The 26,784-nt window shown below is 40.4% G+C and overlaps 2 protein-coding genes across 21 annotated transcripts in view; one reads left to right on the top strand and one right to left on the bottom strand.

The window, feature by feature from the left end:
* DEGS2 (delta 4-desaturase, sphingolipid 2) overlaps positions 1–19,740 on the top strand; it is a 43,743-nt gene extending 24,003 nt beyond the window's left edge. For 2 of the 3 annotated variants that reach the window (XM_026680233.2, XM_087952184.1), the window contains exons 2-3: positions 3,806–4,548; positions 18,235–19,740. In XM_026680233.2, the coding sequence (XP_026536018.1) occupies positions 3,806–4,548; positions 18,235–18,381 (890 nt within the window). In that variant the 3' untranslated portion in view covers positions 18,382–19,740. Of the gene's footprint in view, positions 1–858; positions 996–3,805; positions 4,549–18,234 lie in introns of those variants that run through there. The other variant, XM_087952185.1, reaches the window with a different exon arrangement.
* EVL (Enah/Vasp-like) overlaps positions 19,709–26,784 on the bottom strand; it is a 147,993-nt gene continuing 140,917 nt past the window's right edge. For 12 of the 18 annotated variants that reach the window (XM_087952160.1, XM_087952168.1, XM_026680231.2 and 9 more), the window contains 5 exons: positions 26,645–26,711; positions 26,481–26,543; positions 24,307–24,373; positions 23,263–23,320; positions 19,709–21,514 (listed from right to left, as the gene is read on the bottom strand). In XM_087952160.1, coding sequence (XP_087808286.1) covers positions 21,477–21,514; positions 23,263–23,320; positions 24,307–24,373; positions 26,481–26,543; positions 26,645–26,711 — 293 coding nt within the window. In that variant the 3' untranslated portion in view covers positions 19,709–21,476. The remainder of the gene's footprint in view (positions 21,515–23,262; positions 23,321–24,306; positions 24,374–26,480; positions 26,544–26,644; positions 26,712–26,784) is intronic. The other 6 variants (XM_087952172.1, XM_087952171.1, XM_087952163.1 and 3 more) reach the window with 1 other exon arrangement.

The raw sequence follows: 26,784 nt of genomic DNA, 5'->3' as shown, positions 1-26,784 counted from the left end.
TTTTCTTACTACCGGTTCTGTGGATGTAGCTTGGTGGACATGGCAGGGAAAGGATACTGTAAAATCTCCAGTCAGAGGCGATATTTGCCAGTTCTCTGAACTGCTCAAAATTTCCGCTATCGGTTCTCCGGAACTGGTCAGAACCTGCTGAATATCACCTCTGATGTAGTGGCCTTCATCCAGATCAAATATATTACAAGCTGCTGCTAAACTGTCTTAGTCTATGTAGGATTTCCTTAAGCGAGGTTAGAATCAAGCTGACATAAGCACAGGACAAAAACATTTTAAATGATAAATTCAGATAAGTTCAGAAGAGCAGTTCAACAACTGAAGGAGCAGATTATTTATTTATCTGTTCATTCATTCAATTTACAAGACTGCCCACTGACCAGGTAATGGTGATGGTTATGATGATCCCATATAGGCTGAGTTCCAGTCCGAATGTATGGATCTTTGTTCTTTTTATTTCATTAAGTATTTTGAGAAACCATTCCATCTAAATCTTAATTTTAATTTTGTGACACTGGTGAATCTGAAGAGATATGGTTGCATCACATTGTCTGTACCATATGATGTATTAATTCAGCCTGACTTTAAAAAATAGCTTTCTGCAATGTAATAATGAAGTTTTGCAAAATTTCCTCCACCTGGATATATAGATATGGTATTTAGTCACAACCAAAACCACAGTTAAAAGTGATTCAGCTTTGGACAGAAAGGGATATTTTAGAAGTAGGATAGTTAATTGGAAAATTGTGGTTAAGAATGTGAGGTGCTTATTGCTTAGCAAATTGTCACATTTCTGTAAACAGTAAAATCCCTGAAGCGTGTGCATTTTTTGTTATCTAGGACCTGTTGGTTACCTAACTATATTTGACCAAGAGAGGGATAAATAACAGGCTCTGATATCTCTGATGTTATGAATGAAGCCACTTGAGAATGGAAAGAGTAATTGGTGACATGCCAGTAACATTTAAAAGTAAATGGGAATTTGTGTAAGTATAGTTTGATGACAGGTCACAGTGAATTATTGGTTTCTCTAATGGAATCTGATAATGACTTTGGAAGATGGGGTGGGGGCGAAAGATGCTGCCTAGGGAATGATCAGATAAAAGGGAAAGGATTCACCTTAATTAATCAGACCATTAAAAAGATGGTGGAAATTTGTACTGTTAGACTTACAAGATTATTACATAAATGTAGTCTTATAAAACAGTAGAATTAGCCCACCTTGTTACGTTTCCTGTCTGATCTACTTGGGAGGCTGACAGTTTCCAAGCAGTTGATATAAAGTCAGACTGAGGGATATCCTTTCTTTTCCATTTCTCACACTGGTCTGTCCTTTTCGGTATGCTTCTTCTAGATGTCCCAAAGGTGCTGTTTCAAGAGGCAATTGGGCTTTCTGTTTTTTCTTTGAAGATGTTTCAGCTGGAGAAACTTCTTGGATGAGAAATGAAATGCCTTCAAAGAAAAACCAGAAAGTCCAGTTGCCTCTTGAAAAAGCACCAGGGATAACCAGGACATGAATGATTGAGAATCTCCATAGACACTTTTCTTCTATATGTTCTTGTTAGCTAAGAAAGGTTATCAACAAGCTGGGAACAGCCTCCTATTTGAAGGGCAAATAATAGAGAGGGACAGGGATTAGAATAATTATAAATGCTAAATTTTAACAAGTACATAATTACATTAAAGTGTAAGCATTAATATTTAAGAAATCAAATGGACACCCTACCATTAAAATATTTTTATGTGGCTCCCAGTATATTGTTCAAAGGCTGAAGTGGCCCTTGGATCATTAAAAGGTGTGCCTGGCTGCCTTTAAGGGGACTTTGGAGCAGCCAGGAGCTCCATGTTGGATGGCAGCCAATGCTCTGAAAAAGGACAACGCACACCTGTTGCTTGATCTCCCAACTTGATCAAAGGTCAACAAAAAAAGGGCAGTGATACACATTTTTAAAAAAATCAGTTGCATTGTCCCCATGAGGATAACAAGTAAACCTGTTGGGGCAAAAATGCCTGTTAGATTTATAGGCCATGCTGGTTGGAAATTGCAGACCAGATATGGTCTGAAGGGTACTATAGATGGCTGCTACAAATTCCCATACATAAACTGCCTTGCTATTAGAAATTTTGGTTGAGTGTGTTGCCGAGAAAACTCATTGGTTTGCCCATGTAGTCTCTAGGGCTCAAGACAAACTTATAAAGGCAAAGTAACAAGAGTTGTTCTATGCGTTCTTGGCAAACAAAGGATCCCAAGGTCAAGCTTAGACACCATCCTAAAAAGTCCATCACCAACCTAGACAGAAGCAAGGTAGGAAGATCATAAGAGTACTTGAATAGTGTATTTTCTTTGGTCTTAGACACCACTAGAGGGAGCCAGGGCTTACAATTTCAGTCTCTCATAAGGGTACCGATTTCAATCCCTAATTCCTACACTGTTATTAATGTTGTTGAATAAACTATACATTTTGATAATGTGTTCACATGTTCATGAAGGCTACTTTTCATAGCCTTAAGGATGGCACAAGCCTCAGTAGCTTGGATCTTGGATTTGGGGGGGGACGGACTTCTTTTTGTAGACAGGCAGGGCTGAAATTCAGCAAACTGTTCTTTCACACAGTGGAGGCCATTTTTAGTGGTTCTGCTCTTCCCATATTGACAGTTGGGGAACCAAAGGAACTGTCATTGAACAAAGACATGAGTGAGTACTTTCTTCCAAGTGATTATAACATTAATTTTTGCATCAGAGGAAGGCAGCACCAAGGGGCCATACAGTCTATCCTCAAACTGGCCTTGGTGTTCCTGCTACCAAATTCTTCTATGGCATCCTTTCTTAAACTTTGCCCAGGGATTATGGAGTTAAAATGTGTTACATTGTCTTGGGCATCAAGTTTTGGTGTCCGCTCTTTAAGTATAGTTTCCCAATATACTTGGCCTCTTTTTAAAACCCAAGAGTATTTAGTTTACAAAATCGTAGCTGAAGTTTAGGTCTAGAACAGGAGTGTCAAATTTAAGGCCCGTGGGCTGAATCCAGCCCATAGGGTGCTTAGATCTGGCCCATGGAGCCACCCTGGAAACAGTGAAGGACCGGCCCACAGTGCCTCTGCCAGAGAAAACAAGCTCCCAAGCTCTGTTTTAGACTGTGATGCCTCCTGCAACCCTCTGCCAGTGAAAATGGAGCTTGAGAGGGCCGCGTAGCCACGCCCCCTGCCCCCCTCTCCCCGAGATCAAACACAACCCTGATGCGTCCTTCACGTAAATCAAGTTTGACATCCCTGGACTAGAACCACATTTCATTTTAATCTAGGTTCAAACAAATTTTTAAAATAACTATTTCTTATTTCAAGTGACAAAGCTGAAGACAAGTTAATAATACTTATGTAACTAATAGGGAAATAGAATCTAATAATAAAATAATCAGATTACAGGATTTGAAGCCATGTGATAGTGCAACTTTGCTGAAACTAAGCAGGACTAGATTCAGCCACTATTTGGCTAGGAGATTACATCGGACATGACTTCTACATCAGCAAGATTGAATGTTATTATGCAATAAAAGAGTTCTGCATATAAATGAAATGGTGGCCTTGTACCTCGTTATTGTTTTCTGACTTTTATCAGACAAGCATGTAATTTTCAAACAAGGTGGTTTACAGTATTACCTCTTTTCTTCTTTCAGTGTAATTATGTGGAACAAACAGTAAGAGGACTGGTGACATGACTTTGTTGGGCTAAATGAGCCTTTAAAAAAAGGAAGACTGCTCTCAACTGCCTTTAATGCCATGTTTCTTTCTTCCCTCAGCCAGATATCCAGCCATCAAATCTCTAATGGGTTCAGATCCCAACTTAAAATGGATTGTGACAGGAATGGTATTCACTCAGCTTCTTGCCTGCTACCTGGTGAGAAATTTAGCCTGGAAGTGGGTTTTCTTCTGGGCTTATAGTTTTGGGGGCTGCATCAACCACTCCATAACACTTGCAATCCATGATATCTCTCATAATGTTGCCTTTGGCAACAAGCAGGCCAGGTTGAATAGGTGGTTTGCCGTCTTTGCCAACTTGCCTGTTGGATTACCTTACTCTGCCTCTTTCAAGAAGTACCACATTGATCACCATCGATACCTTGGCGGAGATGCTTTGGATGTGGACATCCCTACTGATTTTGAGGGCTGGTTCTTCTGTACTCCATTTCGGAAACTAATCTGGATTGCCATCCAGCCATTTGCTTACAGTTTGAGGCCACTATATGTCAACCCCAAAGCAATTACTGAAATGGAAATATTTAATGCTTTGGTACAATTCTCTATTGACCTTGCAATCTATTATTTGTGGGGTTGGAGGCCTATTGTTTATTTAATAGCAGGAACAATCCTAGGCATGGGTTTGCACCCTATTTCTGGCCATTTCATAGCAGAACATTACATGTTTTTGAAAGGATATGAAACATATTCATACTATGGACCCCTCAACTGGATCACCTTTAATGTTGGCTATCATATGGAACACCATGATTTCCCCAGCATTCCTGGATCTAGACTGCCAATGGTAAGCATTAGTATTTCCTTCTTTCAATGTTTCAAATTGTTTGTGTACATTGCTTATTAAACTTCTTCAAAGTCCCTATTATGTCATGTGACAGGAAGAAAGAATAACAGAGTTAAAGCATGCAGAATGAAATAGTAAAAGACAGTTTATATAGCTTCTAACATCAAAATATGGTTTGGAATGAGAGGGAAAGTTATAGATATTAATGAAAAATACTGATTATCAGTGTGAAATCAGATGTATGGTAAATAAAGGTTCTTGTTTTTCCACTGGATTATAAATGAAAGGTCAAGTCAATATGGCTATTTTTGACACTTTCTTCTGTCCATATTTAATGAGAGGCAAAGGCAGATGAACATGTATCAATGTACATACTTTGAGACATATGCCATAATTTGGTTGCTCTTCCTCCTCATCTTCTTTTACATTTGTCCTCTTCAACTGACAGCTTCTTGATTTCATTTTGATTTCATTTATTGTTTTTAATGAAGAATTATTGGTGAATAATATATTCTCAAATCTGAACTGGTGATATATGCCAGGGTTGCCTTCTGTTCTGAGATACTTTTATACAAAATTGCATTAGTGTTTGGATCTGAACTTGTTCTCTATCTTTAGGTGATTCATCTGCACATATTTTTACACACCCCTCTGAAGGAAAATAGCACACCTCTGCCCTATATTGCATACCAACCCCTGCAAACAACCACATACACACATCCCAGTGTGTAATCTCCATGCCAGAATATTATTTGTATAACCTCTCTTAAAAAGTACCAAACTTTTGAGAATTAAACATTAATTTTTGCTTGTTTTATTAGACAAAAAAAATGAATACCTACGTAACTTTTCCACAATTTGCAGCACTGTGCAAATACAGAATCATTGCCTAAAGGGGATCTGCCTTGCCTCTGTGGTCCCTCCCCAAACCCCACACATGACATATGCACTCTTATATACTAATAAACGGGGGTTTGGAGCATGGATTGCACAATCAAAGTAAAAATGCATTATATTGTATTCTGTAGGCCCCCTGAGTTATTGTGTATATGTAGACTAATGAATCCATCCTTATATATTTCATTGCCAAATACTCTGGTCTGCCTCTTCATGATTATGTGTAGGTGGATTTTAGCTAGCAAGGAAGTCCTTTCTAACTTTGATCACTGTTGCTGTGAGACTTGTGTAAGCACCAAATGGTTGTAGACATTTGGCTTGTGATACACAGCGGGGCAGTTCTCTGACTGTGGCACCAGAATGACCATTTTGCAAATTCTGAATTTTGCAAATTCTTTGCTACTGCTGTGGTGGGCCTATTAAATTATAAAGCATTCATTTAGCAGAAAGGCCTAAAACCCGCTATCCTACCTATGTTCCTAGGCTGCCACTCCATTTGACTTTTGAAGGTCAGAAGGCACAGATCAAGCAAGGCAGGGAGGTGCAGCAATCCTCCCCTTGTCAGTCCTCTGGGAATGTTTGGATGTAGTTCTTGTAAACAGAGATAACGCTAAAAATGGACGCTTAGTTTTGCAACATGACAGCTTTCCATTTAAATTGGTTTAATTGAACCTGTTAAAAACGCCCTTTTATTTTAAAAGTAAACAACTTTATAAAAGATAAAGTTAAAGGGATAGCAACCTGGCATGTGTCAAGGGAATTGATGAGGTCTCCGCCATATTGGGAGCTGCGGGGTACCCCTCTCGGAAGCTGTTACAAACCATGTTTTTTCTAGTATGAGTTTCTGATTTTTGTTTAACACATTTGATTTTAAAGATTATTTTGTGAAGACTTTTATCACCCTTAACCATACCTTCAGTTTTGGGGAGTCTTAAACCATGTTATAACATGGATAGCTATTAAAGAAGTTACACACATGGGCAGGCAGTGGGAAATAACTTCTTCAACATTCCAATAATAAAATATAATGTGAATGTTATTTATTCAGTTGAGGGCGTGGGGGGCGGGGAAGCTCAGTTTGCATGTGGTGGAACTACTGCCTTGGTTTTTTCGAATCATCCCTTCAGACACTCTTGTCTTTGAGCACCTGCACCTTTGTTTACTCATTTATGGTGTAGGATAAAAGAGCAATCTAGCTTTGATCTTTTGGTAACGCTTCATCTTCACCATTCCCTTCATAAGCCTTCCTGTTATGGAATGAAAGACCTTGGGAGACCCAGCAAAGAGACGCTGCCAAAGGAACCAGTCAGACAAGAGACAGCATAGCCAGCATCTGGAGGGGTGTGTGTCAAGAGGCTCAGAAGAAATTGGTGTTTCATACAGGATTAATATTTGTAACAAAATAGGTAACCTATTAAAGAAATAAGAGCCTGATGGGAGGCATTCTCATTCATTTAATTAGTGTTTTTACATAAATAGGAACAAACAAATCAATTTTTTTTTGAGAACATAAAAAACATTGAAATCTAGTCATTGTCCTAAAAAAAATAGCTTGGTTATTTTTATAAGCACCAAATAGCAAACACCTTTGGTGACTATTATTTTACTGCTTCAAGGTTACAAATGCCATTCGCCTCCCAAACACGCATGCAGACAAACATCCTTACTGTTTTCATTACACAGAAAAAAGCCCACACTTGCGTAAGATTTGTTTTTATGATTCTTCATAGCATATTATCTTTTCCCTGTATCTGTTCAATTTAGCTCTGATAACTAAAGGCTTACAAGTCCTATCATACTTTCCAGATTTGGAGAGGCTATGCATTCACAGTGCTATCCCTGGCATCTTGATCCTCATGTCAGAGCCTACTTTTCTAGTCCACGCTCCAGTCTTTTTATAGCATCCTCAAAAATAAGCTATAAGCAATTTGATATTCCTTAAAAATGCTTGATTAGACAAATAAAAGGAAGCATAAGCGTAGTCTAGCACTGATGATGTTACCTATTTGGATAAGGAAACGTCTGCAAGAAAGCAACCAAGGACCCTCCCCCTCCCAAAAAAGGTAGCATATAGATTGATAAAGGCATCTAGAATATTTCTGCACCTGCCTTTATAGTATACAGTAGGTGAACTGGCTATGTATTTCTGTGAATTATAGTAACTTCCGGTTGAAGTTATCTAATAAACAATAACAAATAGTGGTTCAGCTTAAAATAGTGGTTCTGCATCTGTCATTAGAGACTGGCTTTGTTCGTACAACTTATTAACTCTGTATTAAGTAAATTAGGGCTTGATCCAAATCTTTGAATTTGCACAACACCTAGATCTAGTCAGTAACTATGTTGGCTGCATACAATGCACTGAGCTAGTCAATAGCATTTTAGCCGGGGTGTTATAAAAACTCTACAGCTTCTATTTTCATATGAAATGTACAAAGGCTGATACTTTAGGGAGGAACCACATTAGGAAACAGTTGTTCCATATTGAATCCTGTGCTGTATTAGCATACTCCAAACCCTCACAAACTGATTGGTCCAGACGGACAGCGACCTGATTGGTCGAACCCCCGCCCATGATTGGAGCGCTAAGAATCTACCGCGATTGGCTGTGCTGATCGCGGGAGATTCAAAGCGCTGCCATTGGCCGCCGAGCCGCGAGCCAGCCCTATATGAAGGGCTGCCGTGGCTTGTATTTTCAGACTGTTCCTATTCTAAATAAAGAGCTGAACTCACTAGAATGGTCTCGCGTCTCCTTCGAACCGATCCACGTCAGATCTAACACTGGCGACGAAGGTGGGATCGTGAGACAAAGAGACCACCCAGCACGTGGCGAGGCGACACTCAGCAGCAAGCAGCATGGCCGGCATCAACTCACCACCCGCACCCTTCAATCCCGCTACTGAGGACTGGGAATCCTATACCGATAGGTTCCAGATGTTCCTTGAGAGTAGCAATCTTAAAGATGCCAACGGCCACAAGAAACGGGCCGTATTCCTCACACACTGCGGGCCGGCAGTGTTTAAAATGGCCAAAGCCTTGGCCAAGCCGGAGGACATCAAGACCATGGAGTGGGGCGACCTCGAGCCCCTGCTACAAAGCCACTATGCCCCCGTCATGCCCATCCTCATCCAGTGGCACGATTTCTACAGGCGGGACCAGCGCAAGGGCGAGGGGCTTGGCGACTTCATAGCGGCACTACGAGATTTGGGTGGCCTGTGCGAGTTCGCCGACCTGGACGAGGCCCTGCGAGACCGCGTCGTCCTCAGACTCCGAGACCCCATTCTCCAGAGCTGCATCATGGCAAAGGGCGACATCTCCCTCGCCGATGCGCTCACAGAGGTAGCCGTTGCTGAAGTGGCCAAGAAATCAGCGGCTTGGATGCGGCAATCGAGCATCGCGCCACGAGCAGCAACCGGCAAGATGACACCGAACCCCGAAAGGCGACCCGAGATCGACCACCGGGACACAACCACGCACCACGGCGACATTGACTCCTTCTCAGAAACCGAGGACGAGGAGGAGGAAATCCACCGCCTGCAAGCAGCACGAGGGCGACGGGAACCCCGAGGTCGTAAGTCGAGGTTCCAGTGTGCCGGCTGTGGAGGCGATCACCCCCGTTTGGACTGCCGGTTCCTCGATGCCGTTTGCTGACAGTGCGAGAAGCGGGGGCACATCGCCAAGGTGTGCAGAAATAAAAAACAATACAGCCCACGGCGACGAGATGGCAGCCCACGGAGGCAAGAGAACACCCCCACCAGATACCGAGACCGCCAGACGGAGAGCCGCTGGAGCCAAGAGGGTCGGAACAGGCGGCTCAACGAGGCAAGAGAAAGGGAGGAAACACACCAGACCGTCGTCGTCAGCCATTTCTCCACAAGCGACGCCAGAAAGGTATGCGTGATGGTGGGGATAGAAGACCAGCCATGCGACATGGAGGTGGACTCCGGGTCCTTCCTCTCCATGGTCTCATGGCACACCATCAAGTGCCTGGTTCCCTCCATCCGCCGCAAGGAATTAGAAGACCAAACACTAACCCTCAAAGACTACCAGGGAAACCGCATCCCTGTAGTTGGCAGAGGCCATTTTAAAGTCACCTTCAAGAACCACACCGTGCTACCCTGACCATCGTCGACCGGGATCGGCCGAGCCTGTTGGGATTACAGTGGTTCGCACCCCTAGGCATTGAAGTAACCGGAATCCACCGTACCACAGAGTCGGACTGGGAAGCGGCGCTCGTGGAGGACTTCCGGGAAGTTTTCGACGACAGCCTAGGCAAGTACCGGGGGTCCCCCATCTCTTTTAATATAGACCCGAGCATCGCACCAATCCGCCTCAAGCCCAGACGAGTGCCTTTTGCACTCAAGCACAAGATCGATGAGCAGCTAGATAAGCTCATCGCGCAAGGGGTACTGGAGCCAATCGATCATGCCAGGTGGGAGACCCCCATAGTCACCCCCATCAAGCCAGATGGGTCTGTGAGAATTTGTGGGGACTATAAGGCCACCCTAAACCACGCGCTCCAGCAAAGCGCATACCCCGTCCCAGTAGTGCAGCACCTTCTGCACTCGCTGGGGGGAGGCCGGATCTTTGCAAAACTCGACCTGGCACAAGCCTACCAGCAACTGCCGGTCGACGCCGCAACCGCCGAAGCCCAGACCATCGTAACGCAACGGGGGGCTTTCCGTTGCAACTGGCTCCAGTTCAGAGTCAGCGTGGCACCCGGAGTCTTCCAAAGCCTCATGGAAAGACTCCTCCAGGGCATAGAGGGGGTGGTGCCCTACTTTGACGACGTCTTGGTGGCAACTAGAAGCCCGGTTGAGGGAGGTACTGAAGAAATTCAGAGACTCAAAGTCAAGAAAGGGAAGTGCCAGCTAAGGGCTGAGAGGGTCGAGTTCCTAGGGTACCTCCTAGACAAACAAGGGATCCACCCCACAGAAAAGAAACTGAGAGCCATAAGGGAAGTGCCACGACCCAAAAACAAAACGGAACTGCAGGCTTTCTTGGGACTGTTAAACTTTTACAATGTCTTCCTACCTCAAAAGGCGACCGTGGCGGAACCGTTGCATAGGCTGTTAGATAAAACAGCCACCTGGACCTGGGGAGCACGGGAGGAGAGCGCCTTCAACAACACAAAGAACCTGCTAACATCTGACGCGGTACTAATCCAGTACAGCGAGACCCTGCCATTAACGGTAATGTGCGACTCATCGCCTTTTGGGATCGGCGCCATCCTCAGCCACCAGCTACCAGACGGGAGGGAAGCACCCATCGCCTTCTCATCAAGGACACTTTCAAAACCGGGGCGGAACTACAGACAGCTCGACAAAGAGGCCCTAGCAGTCGTTGCAGGCATCAAGAAATTCCACAAATACCTTTACGGTAGGACTTTTACAATCATCACGGACCACAAGCCGCTGCTAGGGATCCTGGCAGGAAATAAGGCCACACCGAACATTCTATCACCAAGAATGACAAGGTGGTCTGAATTCCTGTCAGCATACAATTACCAGCTGGTTCACCGACCCGGAAAGGACATCGCCCACGCAGACGCCCTGAGCCGCTCACCCCTGCCCGACCTAGAAGACGACCCGGCACCCACGACAAAGGTACTTCAAATAGAGACAATACCCAACCCACTAGTGACCGCGCCAGACATTGCCAGAGAAACAAATAAAGACAAGCGGCTGGCGCGAGTCCTAAGCTGGGTTGGAAAAGGATGGCCGGAAGGGGACAGGGACGAACTATTCAGACCCTTCAGAAACAGACAAACTGAACTCTTTACTGAGAAGGGCTGCATACTTTGGGGTGACAGAGTGGTAATTCCGGAAACATTGCAAGAAAGGGTATTGGGGATGCTGCATGAGGGGCACCCAGGGATGGTTAAGATGAAAAGCCTGGCCAGAAGCTATGCATGGTGGCCAGGCATGGACAAACAGATCGAAACCTGGGTAGCCAAATGCAAACAATGCCAAGAATCAAGACCCAGCCCTCCCGCCGCCCCAGTACCTGAGTGGGAAACACCAAGAGGACCGTGGTCTCGGATTCACATAGATTTCGCGGGACCAACCAAGGGGCACATGTACCTCATCACAGTAGACGCTTACTCCAACTGGCTGGAGGTAAGCACCATGAAATCAACCACAACGGAGGCGGTAATAAGGAAACTGGGCAAACTCTTTGCCACACACGGCCTGCCAGATATAATAGTGTCGGACAACGGGCCTCAGTTCACCGCGTTAGCGTTTGAACAATTTCTGGCAGGCCAGGGCATACGCCATGCATTAACCGCGCCGGCAAATCCGGCGGCGAACGGACAGGCGGAACGCATGGTCCAATACACAAAAAAAGCCATACAGAAAATAGAAACAACCAACATACAAGATAAAATCAATAAAATGCTCCTCATCCAACATATTACACCTAGCGCAACCACAAATAGAAGCCCGGCAGAACTAATGATGGGCAGAAAACTACAATCAACACTAGATAGAATGCACCCCACATACACCCCTGACAAACCCCCGGGTTCCTCCAGCAAGCACAGAAAATTCAACATAGGTGATGCCGTATACGCAAAAAACCTGTCAGGGGAACCACTCTGGATACCAGCAACGATCACCCAAATAACCGGCCCCGTATCATACCGACTAGAAACAAGCGACGGGAAAAACTGGAAACGGCACATCAACCAACTGAGGTCCAGAATAGCCAACAACCATACACCCGAGCAAGAAACTAGAAGCGGGGGGAAACAGCAAGCGTTAAAGAAAGAGGGATCCCCCTAACGCAAGCTGAACAACCCCCACCCAGAAACCCGCAAATAAACTGGTCCTTCTCACCAGTAAACGCAGAACCAACAGAACAGGCAACCCCGGAATCGTCACCGGGAAGGAGCAGCCAGGCCAGTTCAACCAGCACGGAAAAATCCAGCGGGAACAACAGAGACGGCAGCTCAACCAGCCCGGGTAGACCGGGAGGGAGCTACCAAGAAAGGCCCAGCCCGACCTTCCAGGCGGTTCCATCCCTGGGAACCGGAGCGACAGAGAAGGCCTCCGAACCGGTCGACAACCAAACAAGAACTGAACCGCGCAGGTCAACTAGACAGGTACGAAGCCCCGCCTACCTGCGCGACTATGTCACGACACACCGACAGACGAAACCAAGAGGGGAGGGGTATGCTGTATTAGCATACTCCAAACCCTCACAAACTGATTGGTCCAGATGGACAGCGACCTGATTGGTCGAAGCCCCGGCCGTGATTGGAGCGCTAAGAATCTACCGCGATTGGCTGTGCCGATCGTGGGAGATTCAAAGCGCTGCCATTACGCCAAGCGAGCCAGCCCTATATGAAGGGCTGCGCGGCTTGTATTTTCAGACTGTTCCTATTCTAAATAAAGAGCTGAACTCACTAGAATGGTCTCACGTCTCCTTCGAACCGATCCACCTCAGATCTAACAAATCCTATTTCTTTCAGAAGAAAGGAAATAAAAACGTTAACACAGCAACCAGAGTGAATGCCCACTGAGAACAAATCCTACTGTTATAAAATATATGAATTTGTGTCACTTGTTGCCTTTGCCCTCCTCCCCCTGATTCTGCCACAAATCTTTCAATTACCACAGAGGTCCCCAACCCTCATGATTGCAAGAGACTCCATTTGCGCAAGTGGCAGGTGTGCACATGAAACCATCTGCTCTCCCTCCCTCGCTGATGCCACCGACACTACCGGTCCATAAAGGCAGAAAGGTTTGGGGGGGGCGCTGATGTAGCAGCGTGCATAACCTTCTAAACCTTTACAAACTTCACATTTTTCTGCAAGTTGACCCAAAACATAAAAAGATTGTACTTTGGGGTATGAATACTAATGCCCTCAGCCAGTTTCTTTGTCTTTTGACCTGATTGCGACTTTCCATTCTGTCTACCCTGTTTAAAGATGTGGCATTCACAAAATAGCAGGGGCATGGAGGGGAGAAGTCAGGATGATGACCACTATTGAAATATAATTGTGTAGCTAGGTCTCTCCATCCTGTGGCATTAACTGAAATACATCAGAAACTGTTTTCCTTCTGGGGAGGTAGAGAAGCAGTATATAGCATGTGATTAATGATTAATGATTAATGATCCAAAGTTCTATTCATGAAACGTACATAATGGTTTATCCATATAATAATTGTACACTTCTTTGAATTGGCCTGATACATCAGCTTTCCACATGGACCAATAGTTGCATAATAGCTAAAGTTGCTTATGTGGCTAGCTTATGTCTCAGGGCATCATGCAAACATACCCCTCATTTTAAGACTAAGCTAATTTGCCAATATAAACGAGAGTTTGTGCTCATTCTGCATGGAGGAAGACAAAGAGCCTGATTGCATCAGAAAAAAAGTTAATAGAGGTCAGATGTTAAACATTCATAAAACCTTGGAATTCCTTTCTGGGTGACTATTGTTTTATCTGGCTCACTGCCCTTCAAATTAATAACTTATATGGTGCTTCGGGATATTGGGTTTGGTCTACAACAATCAGAAAAAACATGTACAAAAACCTGACAAGCTAGGTTACACTCCAGGTAGGGTATGCTGACTGGAAACATTAGATTACATTTTATCACCAATTAACTTGACCTTTCACTTGAAGGACAAAAACCTGTTTTGTGTAAAAACATGGAACTGGGCGCAGCAGAAACAGGGGTCAATTGAAGTCCGTGCACTGAATTTAAGGGATTTTAACTTGTACTATTGCTTTTTGGTATGAATCATGTCTAAAAGTCCCCTCCTTCCCCAATCGTGTGGTTTACTGGAAGCTGCACATACTTCTTTAAAAAAAAGAAAAACCTCCAGGAAAGCCCCAGTTTATCAACTAATAATCTGATTGGTCAAACTGATTTAATCTCCCTTTCTGATTGGCAAAGATAAATAATAAATCTGTGATAACCTTGCCACCCTAAGGAATTTCAAAGAAAACATCTTATGTGTTTTGATCACTCTACTTAGGCCTGAATAACTTTTAGATGTGTGGGCTTCAGACATCAATATTTTCAGCAATGGCCCTGGTTGTCTGGAGAATTGAGGAAGACTGAGTCAGATAGTAGAACTCATCATGTGGTTGGTGTAAAAGTGATTGTATCACCTTTAAAAATCTGAAGAAAGGGAGGCAGAAATAGTCCTTTCTTTCTGTGAATGGTCCAAGGTAATACCATCACCTTGCTATTTTTTTCTTACCAATAAAATCACAAGTAATTTTATTTATCATGCCTTAAATAAAATGGAAAGGATTAATTTTTCTTCCATACAATGGCGTCCATGAACTCACATTACATAGATCTATATGGGGTGGGGCTTCAGTCATGTTGTGATGGCCACAAACTTGTCTATTTCAACCACTCATGTGGATGCCACTGCTTTTATCAATGGATAAAATAGGGCAGAGGGCTGAATAATGTTATGGATCTAAAATATTACTATGAGTAAGAAGGTAGTAACTTTTATCAATTGTGTACATTTTGCCTATGAGAACACTTTCGAGATTGTGCTGCTCTGTTAATTGTCTTACTTTCCTATTCAAATTTATTCAGGTAAATTGCCTGGATAGAGTTAGGGGAGAGAAGCTGAAGACTTCTAATTAAAAAAAATCACGTTGCCTTTTCTCCAAACCCATATCATTTTATCTTTATCATTCCTTAACTTTTATTGTCTGACCTCTAGTCCCCTGTAAATCCGGTCTGCTTGCATTTTTCAGCTTTGTCCTCCCTTGCAATCTTCCCATTTTTCTCAGAATTTTTATCTGCTTTTTTCTACTATTTGTCTCTTCTTTGTTTTATACTGAGTGATTCTTCATTCTTTGAATATGCTGAAATAATATACTTAGTATTAGACTATTGTATAGCAAATCATTTATACTGCATTATGATACCTTGAATTTTAATAGTACAATATTTTCATACTTTTAAAAAAATAAGAGACTAAGAATTCTGTCTATACCTGAAGTTTATGGAGTTATGGCAGGATTTGGATCCTTTTGTGTATTTTATATCTTGTAAACCAGTATCAGAACTGGTCTTAGAAGTGATGCTTGAAAGTTGTCAGGTTGTTGTAGTTCAGACGTTCATGTACATTATGGTTTTGATGTTTTACATTTATGCCTCATCTCATCATCCACATTAGACTAAATTGTCCCAAAGGTGCTGTTCAAAAGGCAGCTGAGCTTGGTTTTTTTCCTTGAAAATGTTTTGCTTCTCATCCAAGAAGCTTATTCAGTTCACCAGAACTGAGAACTGAAGAAGCTTCTTGGATAACCAAAGAAAAAAACCAAGAAAGTCCAGTTGCCTTTTGAACAGCACTTTTGGGACAACCATGAGCTGGATGATTGAGAATCTCCATAGACATTAGCCTAATATCTTTACACCAAGAAAGGTGGCATTTAGGTGGAAAAGATAGGAGAGATTGTCATGGGCAGATTATCCCAAAATCACAGTGACAACTCCCAAGCAGAAGCAAAGAGATAATTTAAAAGATCTGTCCTTGGTAATTTCTCAATGCATATAGAATTTCAGAATTTGTTCATGAGGAAGTGGATAAATGTGGATAATATTCAGATATGTTTAATTTTCCTACATTTTATCAGGTATGCAGGCTTGCCTGGTGGGCTTCAGTTTTTATATAACCCAGTTATGGTAGGTTTGATGATTAGGGAGACCTATGCTAAAGACTTTACCTGTTGTAGTTGTAGTTTATTTTCCCTTGAAAGAGCAGGTATGCAATCTTAAGGTCTTCTTTGACACTATGCTGGATTTGACTTTGCAGATCAATGTACCTGGTAGCAACAGGTAGCAAAAGCAGTCTTTTTCCAGCGGTGAATGCTCCATCAATAACACTTTTTTCCAGCAAGGATCTGACTATTAATGCTTGTTCTCTTGTTACCTCCCAGTTAGACAGTTCTAATCCTGTACTTGAAAGAGATTCAGAAATTAAGCTGATAGATATGTCAGATATTTGCTAGTAGCATAATAGTTATTCTAATTCTAGTTTTGAAGGCAGATTAGTGGATTAATTTTAGATTGCTTAATATAATAGACAAATCCTTGAATAGATAATAGATAAGTCCAGGATGTGTGTCCTGCTTATCTGCAGGATTAGCTTTCCATAAGTTACAAAATTATACAGTAGCTCCAATAAATCTCACTTTATTACAAGTATTGGAATCAACTAGGGCAATGGGTTGTTGTTGTTGTTGTTTTGGTGGTGGCACCTTCCCTTATGGATGATTTCTATTCCTAGAGATCCAGACTCTTCATCCTTAGGCTGTTTTAAAAAGTAGTAACTAATTAGGACTACAATCATTTTTATACTCAAGTTTTCATCTTCTAAGAGTTTTTTGACATTGGATATTTTTATTGTTTTGTGGATTTCATGAGCTCTTTTGATATTGTTTGGTATTAGATGATAGGTGGATTTTATTTATAACCATTGTGGTTGGTATTATTGAAGTCTTCAGTTTGTAAACAGACAAAAGTCCATCACATATAAAACCGGAGGTGGTATTCAGTAGGTTCTGACCAGTTCTGGAGAACCAGTAGCTGAAATTTTGAGTAGTTCAGAGAATCGACAAGTACCACCTCTGACTGGCTCCACCCCCATCTATTCTCTGCCTCCTGAGTCACAGCTGATCGGCTGGGTCTTCCTTTGTTGCCCTGCACAGGAGAACGGAGCTGGAAAGCTGGTTAGTGGGGTGGAGAAGGAATGGGGATTTTGCAGTAACCTTTCCCCTGGAGTGGGGTGAGAATGGAGATTTTGAAGTATCCTTCTCCTGCCACTCCCACCAAGCCACTCCCACCAAGCCACGCCCACAGAACTGGTAGTAAAATTTTTTGAATCCCACCACTGGATAAAACACTTATGTTAATCAAGTTATCTTAAAGTCCGCATATTATAGGAGTTGCATCTACCTGACATAACATTTTACGGGCAGCATATAGGAGATATCTGTAACCATAAATGCACATTACTGTCAATTTGAAAAAAAATCAGTGGATGTTATGCCTAGCTACAATGCACTTATTCTACCTTGTCTTCATTTTTATCTGCTCCCTGCCAAAGTCCCTGGTCAATGATGTTACATATCTGTGTATCTAATTTCATCAATCAGGTTAAACTGAGAGTTTGCAGTTTGTCTAAGAGTGCCTTTTTGAATGAATTTCTATGTCTAATTCATCATATACTACTACACTTGTTAATATAAATTCATAACAAATGGAAACATAATAAATTGGGTTATGCAAATTACTTTAGTACAGAGATTCCATTGCAAAGACAGAAAAGTCAAGGCATGAATGTTTCAAACAGAAAAAAAAAACCTCACCCTTCAAATCTCAACTTATTTTTCAGATAAAATTCAGGTAGTATTTTGGATAGGAACTGAATTATATAGCAACTATTATTTCTGAGTCGTGTGAACATCCAAGAACATATGGTGGCATAAGTCTTTAAACTACAATTCACCACAAAGCTATGGGTTGACTTTTAAGATTGCCTTGCGTATACATGTGACTGAACTTTGTATTTACTGTCAGAGAGTCAATAAACTAGCAGCTGCACAAAGTTGAAGTCTTATGTTATTAACTTTTATACCATACTAACTATATCCTAAACAAATGGAACTGAAAAATACATGGCCATGTTATAGATCCATTGGGTAACTTCTGATAACAAGAGATATATAATGTATTCCTGATATTTAAGTATTTTGCAGGTAAGAAATTATGGATTAATATGTTCCCATTGATCTTTACAGGTAAAGAAAATAGCAGCTGAATATTATGACACCCTCCCTCAACACCAGTCATGGGTTCATGTTCTCTGGGACTTTGTTTTTGATGATACCATCAGTCCTTATACAAGGGTTAAAAGAAAGTGCAAATTGGTTTCTGAATCTTCCTAGATACCAACTCCAGCTTTTCCTCTCTGGACTTCTGCACCTTGAAAATTTATCCTTTGCAAACATGAATGATGCATTTTATGTCTTAGGTAGATGTAGCTGATGTATGTTTCTGAACCCAAAGGATTGTCTTAAATCCAAATATAAAGTAATGTTAAAATGAAGCTAACAAAAACCTTTTTTCTTTGCTATTGTGCAATACAAAACTCAGATGCAGTCGGAGCACGGAGGACCCCAAATTTATAGATTTGGAAAGTAGAGAGGAGAAAGGTGGCTAGCTCTGTATATTTTGACTAATTAAAGTATATGGCTAGGAAGTCTGATATTGCATGCAATAGACTTCTCTCCATCTCTGTAGTTACACAGGGAATTTTGCAAGTAGGGGAAGATGGAAGATCTCTGTGTAATTAACTTTTAAGTAATGTGCAAGTATGTGGGAATTCCTCACCTCATACTGTTGTGATGGACAATGGTTCTGAGAGCTATAAAAAATATCCATCTAGACCAGGGCTGTCAAACTTGCGGCCCGTGGGCCAGATGCATCACACGTTGGCCAGGCCCATGCCCAGTTTAGCAAAGTGGGGAAAAAGCCATATGTCATGTGATGCTGTCAGTTTGACACCCCTGATCTAGACTAGAGGTAGGGAACAATGGCCTTGACTTGACTTGAGGACTTTAACTCCTAGAATTCCTGAGATAGCATGGAATGAGTTGAAGTCCACAAATTATAAAAATATCATTTCCCACTCCTGATTTAGACAAGAGAGGTTTGCCAATGCATATTAGTTGCAATAATTAAATCAGACTTCCACACTGCTACAAGCAGATTACAAAGTACCCAGCAGTGTATATTAAAAGAGGTTGAATAGCAGACAGCTCTGTTTATGACTTCAAGTTATTTAAAGAGAAAGCCCATATGTACCTACTTAGAAGTAATCTCAATAGAAATTAACATAATCATCAAGGTAAATAGGTTAGGATTGCAGCCTAAAATGGATTGAGGCAAGTATATTCTTAGTGCAGTTATGTGCAATTGTGGAGATAACACAGTCTAATAGCAATGAATATAGTTTGTGTGCTTCAGTGCTTGGTATTCCTAATTACACAAAGGCCAGTAGTTAATATTGGAAAGACCTCAGAGAAAATGCTCTAAGCAGAGTGAATGATACTGGTTTGGATGGAAAAATGGAAGACTAATCTATAAGGCAAATTATTTTTACTTACCTGATTCTCCTTTTTTCCCCATTTTTAAGGCTACTACAAATGTTATTAGTTTCCAGATGTGTTAAGCATGTTATTCTATTGCAGCAAAAAACCAACAAATTCTATGTTACCTTAAAGATGAATGTATTTATTATCACATAAGCTTTCATGGACTACAGTCTGCTTCTTCAGTTGCATGGTTCATTATTCTGAAATTTATATTATATACTCTTGATATGACAACTCACCCACCCCCAACAAACAAACAAAAAACACAACCCCAGCTCCTGAAGTGTGAAATTGGAGATGCTTCCACATTTAAAAAAAACTTAATCAGTTTTCAAAGGAACCAAAAAAACTTTATTAAAAAAACCCCTAGCCAGTGCTCCACTTATCTAGTACCCCCCCCCCCCCCCCCAACCCACCATGTTGTAAGTTATTAAGCAACATGAGATGCACAGTATTGTTACTTATTTCTAATCAGTAATGGGTGTTTTATAGCCCAAGGCAGGTAAAGAAATCATATATTCAGGACACAAATGTTAGGCTTGGTCACTGACTTTCCCATAAATTGAAAGTCTGAGGGGACTTTTGAGGATCCTGCTCAGGAAAAACCTCCCTATAATTTCAAGAGAAAACAGTTTTCATGTAGGTTCCACATAACTCTAGTGGTTTGCTCAAGCCAACATACATTTTAAGCCTAAGCAAAGTAAAATAGTTTGCTATTAGTTATCACACAGTATTTATGATAAAATATTGGATGGTGTGTTATGGGGAGATCTATTCAGTGCAAACTTGTTTTGGGAGAAGAATACTAGTAATTCTGAATATAACCACTATATACAGAAGACATGCTTAAAAATGATGAGAGACATTTTGTCTTTGGAGTTGTTCTATTCTCCAGTCTAGTGATTTGCAGTCATCAATTTTGTAAATTGATATATTTCATACAATAGGCAAGAGATGTAAACATGAAAATGTGAATTTTCTATTTCTCTAACTGTATTTCTGGTAGCACCACAAGAGGTCAGATAACGACCTGGTTTACACAATATGGAAACCATAAGAAGGTTTCCTTAATTTGGTATAACGTCTTGTGTGAATTCGGACAATTCAATAAACCATGGCTTCATTCAATGTATAAACATAGTCATAGCCATTTCCTTTGGAATGCCATAGCTGGTCAAGATTGCCAAGCTGGCCATCCCTGTTGTTAAAAAGTAGAAAAGTATATATGATGAGCCCAAATCTATTGTAAGAATGAACTGAAAGAAAAGCCAATCAATGCCACAAATGTCACATGGACAATGAACAATTTATTACCGGTATGAGCACAGATGCTGTGATGCACTGATGTACCGCTTTAATATTGTGGTAGCTTTGGGACCAGGGACTTCCTGGCTAACAGCTGGCATCTTCTGGCCTCAACTACTGATGCCATTAATTAGATTCTGTTGGCAAAAAGGTTTTCATTTACACTGTAGACTACCAGTAAAATTATTTTGAAGTCATCTAATAAAAGCAAATGGATCACATGTTTCCTTACCTACAATATACTAAAAACAAAAATGTCATACATTTAAATAAGCAAATACAAAATACAAAAAGGCTGACCAAATCTGATGTGCATTATCAGATGAATTTTAAAAATCCAGATAAATTTTTTAATATTTTCCATTTCAAAGATTTTAAGACTTTTTTCTTTCTTTTTTAAATGAAGCAAATCCAAGGCAGTAGCAAGCTTCAAAGTCTGCTGAGTCTGCTAATAAAAAGGATTTTAAAAACAAAAGATGCTGTCAGGTGTCCTCTTTCACCATTCTGCATGATCTTGGTACACTTAGAAATGAACCATCACTTGTCATGTCCTTTTCAACTTCCAGATGGTCTCGTGGCCATTATGTTGTGCTGATTCGACTCAATTCCTGCCTGATGGCTAAAAAACAAGAACAAGCAAATAAGATGTAAGCCAAGGCTTATTACAAAAGACAAAACAACCACAATCTCATACCTAATCTAAAATCCATCAAATAATGCATGAGAATTGGCTGAAACAGCAAATACAGAAGCAGCACTGAGAAAATATGGTTGAGCAGATTAGCTCCTGGTAAAATTCAGAGGACACAAGCATCTCAGCACCCTGGAGTTTCCTCTCTTGCTGTCTATTACACATGAACTTTATTGATCTCAAACATTCAGGTTTGGATTAAGATATCAAATAGGTAAACATTGTGGTATGTTTCCTTAGTGTAGCAATGCAGAGTAGGTAGTATGTGAGACAAGGCACACTTCTTCCACACTAGGAAAGGGGTATCAGCTTTATATGCCAGTTGAGTAGAAAGTCTGGCCTGTATTCTGATATCTCAAAACATAGCGATAGCAAATTTACTTCCAGACCACAATTTTTTAAAAAAATAAGAATTGCCTCCATCACTTTTTATCAAAACCATACCTGGCAGCTCTTCAACCCTGTAACATCCCATTCTGGCTTATGCTTTAATAGCTCCCTAACTTCTGAAAAGCATCTATATAAGCTGTAACATTAATGGTTGCACCTAACTAACCTTGGCTGATCTCAAAAGCTACGCTTGAATAGATCAGGCTTACCTGAACAGGAGACCATCAAGAAACTAAAAAAAAGTATTGGGAGTTCAACCATGTTTGTACTGTTGCTGCAGAAAACTACACAGATATGCCCATATAGTCACCAGAAGTTGAGCTTAAACAGGTTTGAGTTATAATATGGCAGAATATATATTTTACTTTCCTTTATGCCAAATCCTGAGTTCAAGTTGACAAGTTGAAAGGCCATCTTCATTCTGTGTTATCTTGGAAAGTTATCTGTTTTCCTCTCCAATAAACCATCTTGAGTGTGAGATTAAGGTAGGACTAAAGCTGCCTCAAATACTTTGGCCACCTAATGAGAAGGAAGGACTCACTGGAGAAGAGCCTAATGCTGGGAAAGATTGAGGCCAATAGAAGAATGGGACGACAGAGAATGAGGTGGCTGGATGGAGTCACTGAAGCAGTTGGTGTGAGCTTAAATGGATTCCAGAAGATGGTAGAGGACAGGAAGGCCTGGAGGAACATTGTCCATGGGGTCGTGATGGGTAGGACACGACTTTGCAACTAACAACAACAAAAAGCTGCTACAAGAACAAATATTGGGAGGGAAGCCTGATTTTCATGTTTTGTGAAAGAATGTTTACTGGGTGTGTAAATCATAAAATATTTCAGATAAAGCTGCTTCAAGTGTTTTCCACCTGACTTCTCTGGGAATCTGAGTCTTAAAACTAATTGATAAATCTTCCATTCTTTCTTGTGCTGAACTAAAATTGAAGATCGAAGATTCTCTTATTTACCACTTTCCTAAAAGTGGACAATGGAAAGAGGATAGCAGGACAGTCAAAGCAGTTAAATAGATACAATCCTACAGAGTGAACAATCTCTTGCCATCTCTCACATACACCAAAGTTAACGCTTCTTAATCTCCTCACTGGCAATGCCCTAACATCTGGAATGCAGTTTATTGAGAAAGGGGTGTGGTAGATTAAACAGCCGTGCTTGTCCTTATTGATGAACACCGTTTAACCAAATTAACATTTGTAAGACAGGAAATGGACTTCCATCTTGATCCCTTAGCCCAGGCCAATGTAAGAAATGAACCCCTTCCTAGTTTCTTACCATCAATTATCTCTTCTTTTACTTTGTGTAATTCTTTTACAACTTCCTCCAATATTTCCTACAGAAAGAAAAACAGAAGGCAGTTGAAAAAAAAAAATGCTCTTTAACATTGTAAAGGCCCAAGTCCCGTAAAATGGAAAAAATAAAATTCTCCCAAATATTCCTGCAAATGTAATTTGAATTTTTACTTTTGCACTACACAAATAGAGTTAAAATGCGCTATTCAGAAAGATGATTTACTGAAGTTAAGCAACCTTTAGGCTTACTTGAATTGCTAATAGCAAACTGAAAAGTGAGTTCCCATGGAATTATTTTAGCACAGAATGCCCACATGATGAATATATGCATATGTTAAAAGCAGTTCTTACACTACAAACAGATTAATACTTCTTGGATTTGAAAGTAAGGACCAGCTGAGACGAACCTGATTTATAATGAAAACATGTAGTTTATTGTTGGGGATGGGAAATGCCCTTTACTACACAGAAAATCTTGAATGTCATGCTGCACCTATTACTGCTTTCTCTTTTTGTAAATTTAATGCAGGGTCAGAGGGACACAGATCTTAGTAAATACTTTGCATGCAAAAAATTTCAGATTCAGTCCCTGCTCTCTCTTTGCCTGAAATCTGGAGAACTGGTAACGGTACTGAGCTAGATTACCAAGGATCTGAATTAAATATCAAGCAGTAGGATTATTTGTGGAATCTTAGCACTTAGAAATGGTTTATTAACTAGATTGAGAGAATCAGAAAATAATTCATACATCCACAACTTTTCTCATTTTATTGCTTTCGCAGGTCATGAAAATGATTCATTTCTTTGTGAGACAGACATTTCATAGCCAATTCTGTTCAAATTATATAAACCAATGGCCCTCTGAAGAAACATAGCTTAGTGATAGAATAACCGCAGGCTCCATTCTTGAATTTTCTTGAGTTAAGCAAGCAGAAATACTGAACAAAACTGTCATTTTTCCTGGTTTGAACACCATTAATAAACATTTCTTCTATCAATATTCATCAAGGTATTCATTCCAACTCACTTGTTTCATACGATCAAAATCTAAAGTGTCCATTGCCACATCATTACTGCTGCTCGCTGGCTTCATCCTTGAGATAGAACAAAAGAAAACAAGAGATAATTCTATGCTATGCTCCACAGTATTGAGATGTTAGTAATTCCTCATCAAATGGTATATAAAACCACGTGGAAGTTGACCATGTAGCTCAACAAAAGTTCATTTTCTATTACATTTTCCATATCACTTAATGGTTAGGTAACTTTGTTAAACAAGCAGCTTCAAACCCTGCCCAGTGTAAATCATTGAAATATCATTTTAGCTTTGAAAATGCCCTGGAAAGGGAGAAAGCAAGCCAAATTATATTTGTGTACCTGAAGATTTGTTTTACACCTGTAATGCTAATTCAAATAGTTTCCATGACTACTTTACTTCCTAAACTGTTATTGCAGTTAATTATTTACTAGTTACTCTTTACAATGGCTTTATTCTCAGGATAACAGCTGGGCAACCTTTCAAAAAGTTCTGTTCATTGTGCAAACCTATCCTTATTTTTCTATTAATCATCTTCAACATCACCATCATGTGCCAGCAACAGTATCACTACCACCAATATATATGTAAATTTATGTGCCGAAGAATCTATCATCTCTGCACAATGTCTCCTCTTTACCCAAGCTATTTTGGTCACAACTCATTCCAAAGCCTGAGCCATGAGGACATCATGTGGTCAACACAAGCAATAAATCAGGAGTAAGAAGAAGTTTATATGACCTCTTTTTGTTTGATGTAATATTGGAGGCTGAATAATGATTACATGGTAATTACAAGAAAATTATAAGTGAAATGTCACTATCAATGGACTATTGGCATTTAAGGATGGATGGGAATTGGACAGTATAGGAAAGGTTACATGCAAATATCTATCTTTTATAATCTTTCACAAACCCAAATAATTCTGTCCCATCTTTTTGGTCAATATTCAAAGCCTATACAATAGATCAGAAATAAAATATTTATTAACACCCATAGCAGTTTATTTTTCTTCAATCGCAGAAAAGGCAATAAAAACAATTTTGTACAATTTATAGTATTTTTTCTAGCATATATGTACATACCCTCGAACTAAAGACAGCCAGCAAAATATTTCAGACTCAACATCTGGACTAACCAAATGGTTATAGTGCTAAAATTATAATCAGATTAGGCTGAAATCTAAGAGGTACACACATATATAATTTAGTTTTGGGAAGGAACATATTAAATTTCATTATATACTTTTATTTATTAAATTTATTGAATATATTACCGTAATATGAAGCATATATGGTCCTCAACTTATATTTAAAGTTTTTACAGAATAGTCACTGAGGTGAGTGTGTGATCAGGCATGGAAATACATGATGCAGAAATGGAGATTTAATAGTCTCCTTTATTATACTGTTACTAGGCAAGTGAGAGAAACAGCTGTTGACAACTAAATGCGTCTCATCTAGTGCAAATCTGATGTTTCAGGGTATAATTTTCACTGTGAGTGCTGCATTTTGGAAGGGGTGCATGGGAATGAAAGCAGTTAAAACAAAGCAATCATCACTGGCATTCTGATTTTAATTTGGCCTTCCATAGCCACTGCACAAAATATTGAAAAAAAAAAAGTTAAAAGCATAATTCAACATCAAATAATGCTTAGTATGTTGATTTTCTTTAAAGTTAAAGTAACATCCCTACTATATCTGCAATGGAATGAGCTGTAGGTATGCTGCATCTTTCAACAATGTATTTTCTTTATGTAATTTCTGTAACTCATAGTTATGTTTTCCTGTTAGATTGCTTTATGTAACACATTTTATTTAATTTTAGGACATTTTTTTTAACAAAACAGTCATAAAATATGCTAACAGCAATGCATTTTTCCCAAACTACACATCAAACTTGACATTATTTTTCCAACAAAGAACAGTGGTTTTTGGTCACTGAGTTCTACACGGTGGATTTTAATTACCTGATTTCAATATTATGTAATCCTTATGTAAGCATCACTGACATGTAATGTATTAAGCAGTAGAAAGCAAACAAACCAACCAAGATGGCAAGTCACACCCAGACATATAGCTTGTTAGTTGTTGCATGAAAAGGTACACGATTTTGCAAAGGATAAGCCAAAACACTACAGAGAAGTCAGGACAGTTTTTCAGTACCTAAAAGATGGCTGAAACTGAACACGACCTTTCGGTTCAGGACTTCTCTCCACTGATGGGTTTCTATGCAATGGAATGAGAGGATACAACATGATCACATCCAGAAGCATCATGCACAGGTCCAATACATGCAGGGGATCCATACATGATGTTCTGCAACTAACCTAGAGAGTAACGAAGTGACTGGTTTTTCCATGGAGTTGCTTCTCTCCCAAAGTTTCTTGCCAGCATCTAGGTAAAGAACAGACAAACAAACAGAAGGCTGTAGGACCTAGATTGTAGAAGGAGAGTTTAGACAGAGGTA

Source organism: Notechis scutatus, chromosome 1, assembly GCF_049901735.1.
Source record: "Notechis scutatus isolate UNSWTSFEM ecotype Mainland chromosome 1, rNotScu1.2, whole genome shotgun sequence".
Taxonomy (NCBI): domain Eukaryota; kingdom Metazoa; phylum Chordata; class Lepidosauria; order Squamata; family Elapidae; genus Notechis; species Notechis scutatus.
This window is presented reverse-complemented; position numbering and strand designations above follow the sequence as displayed.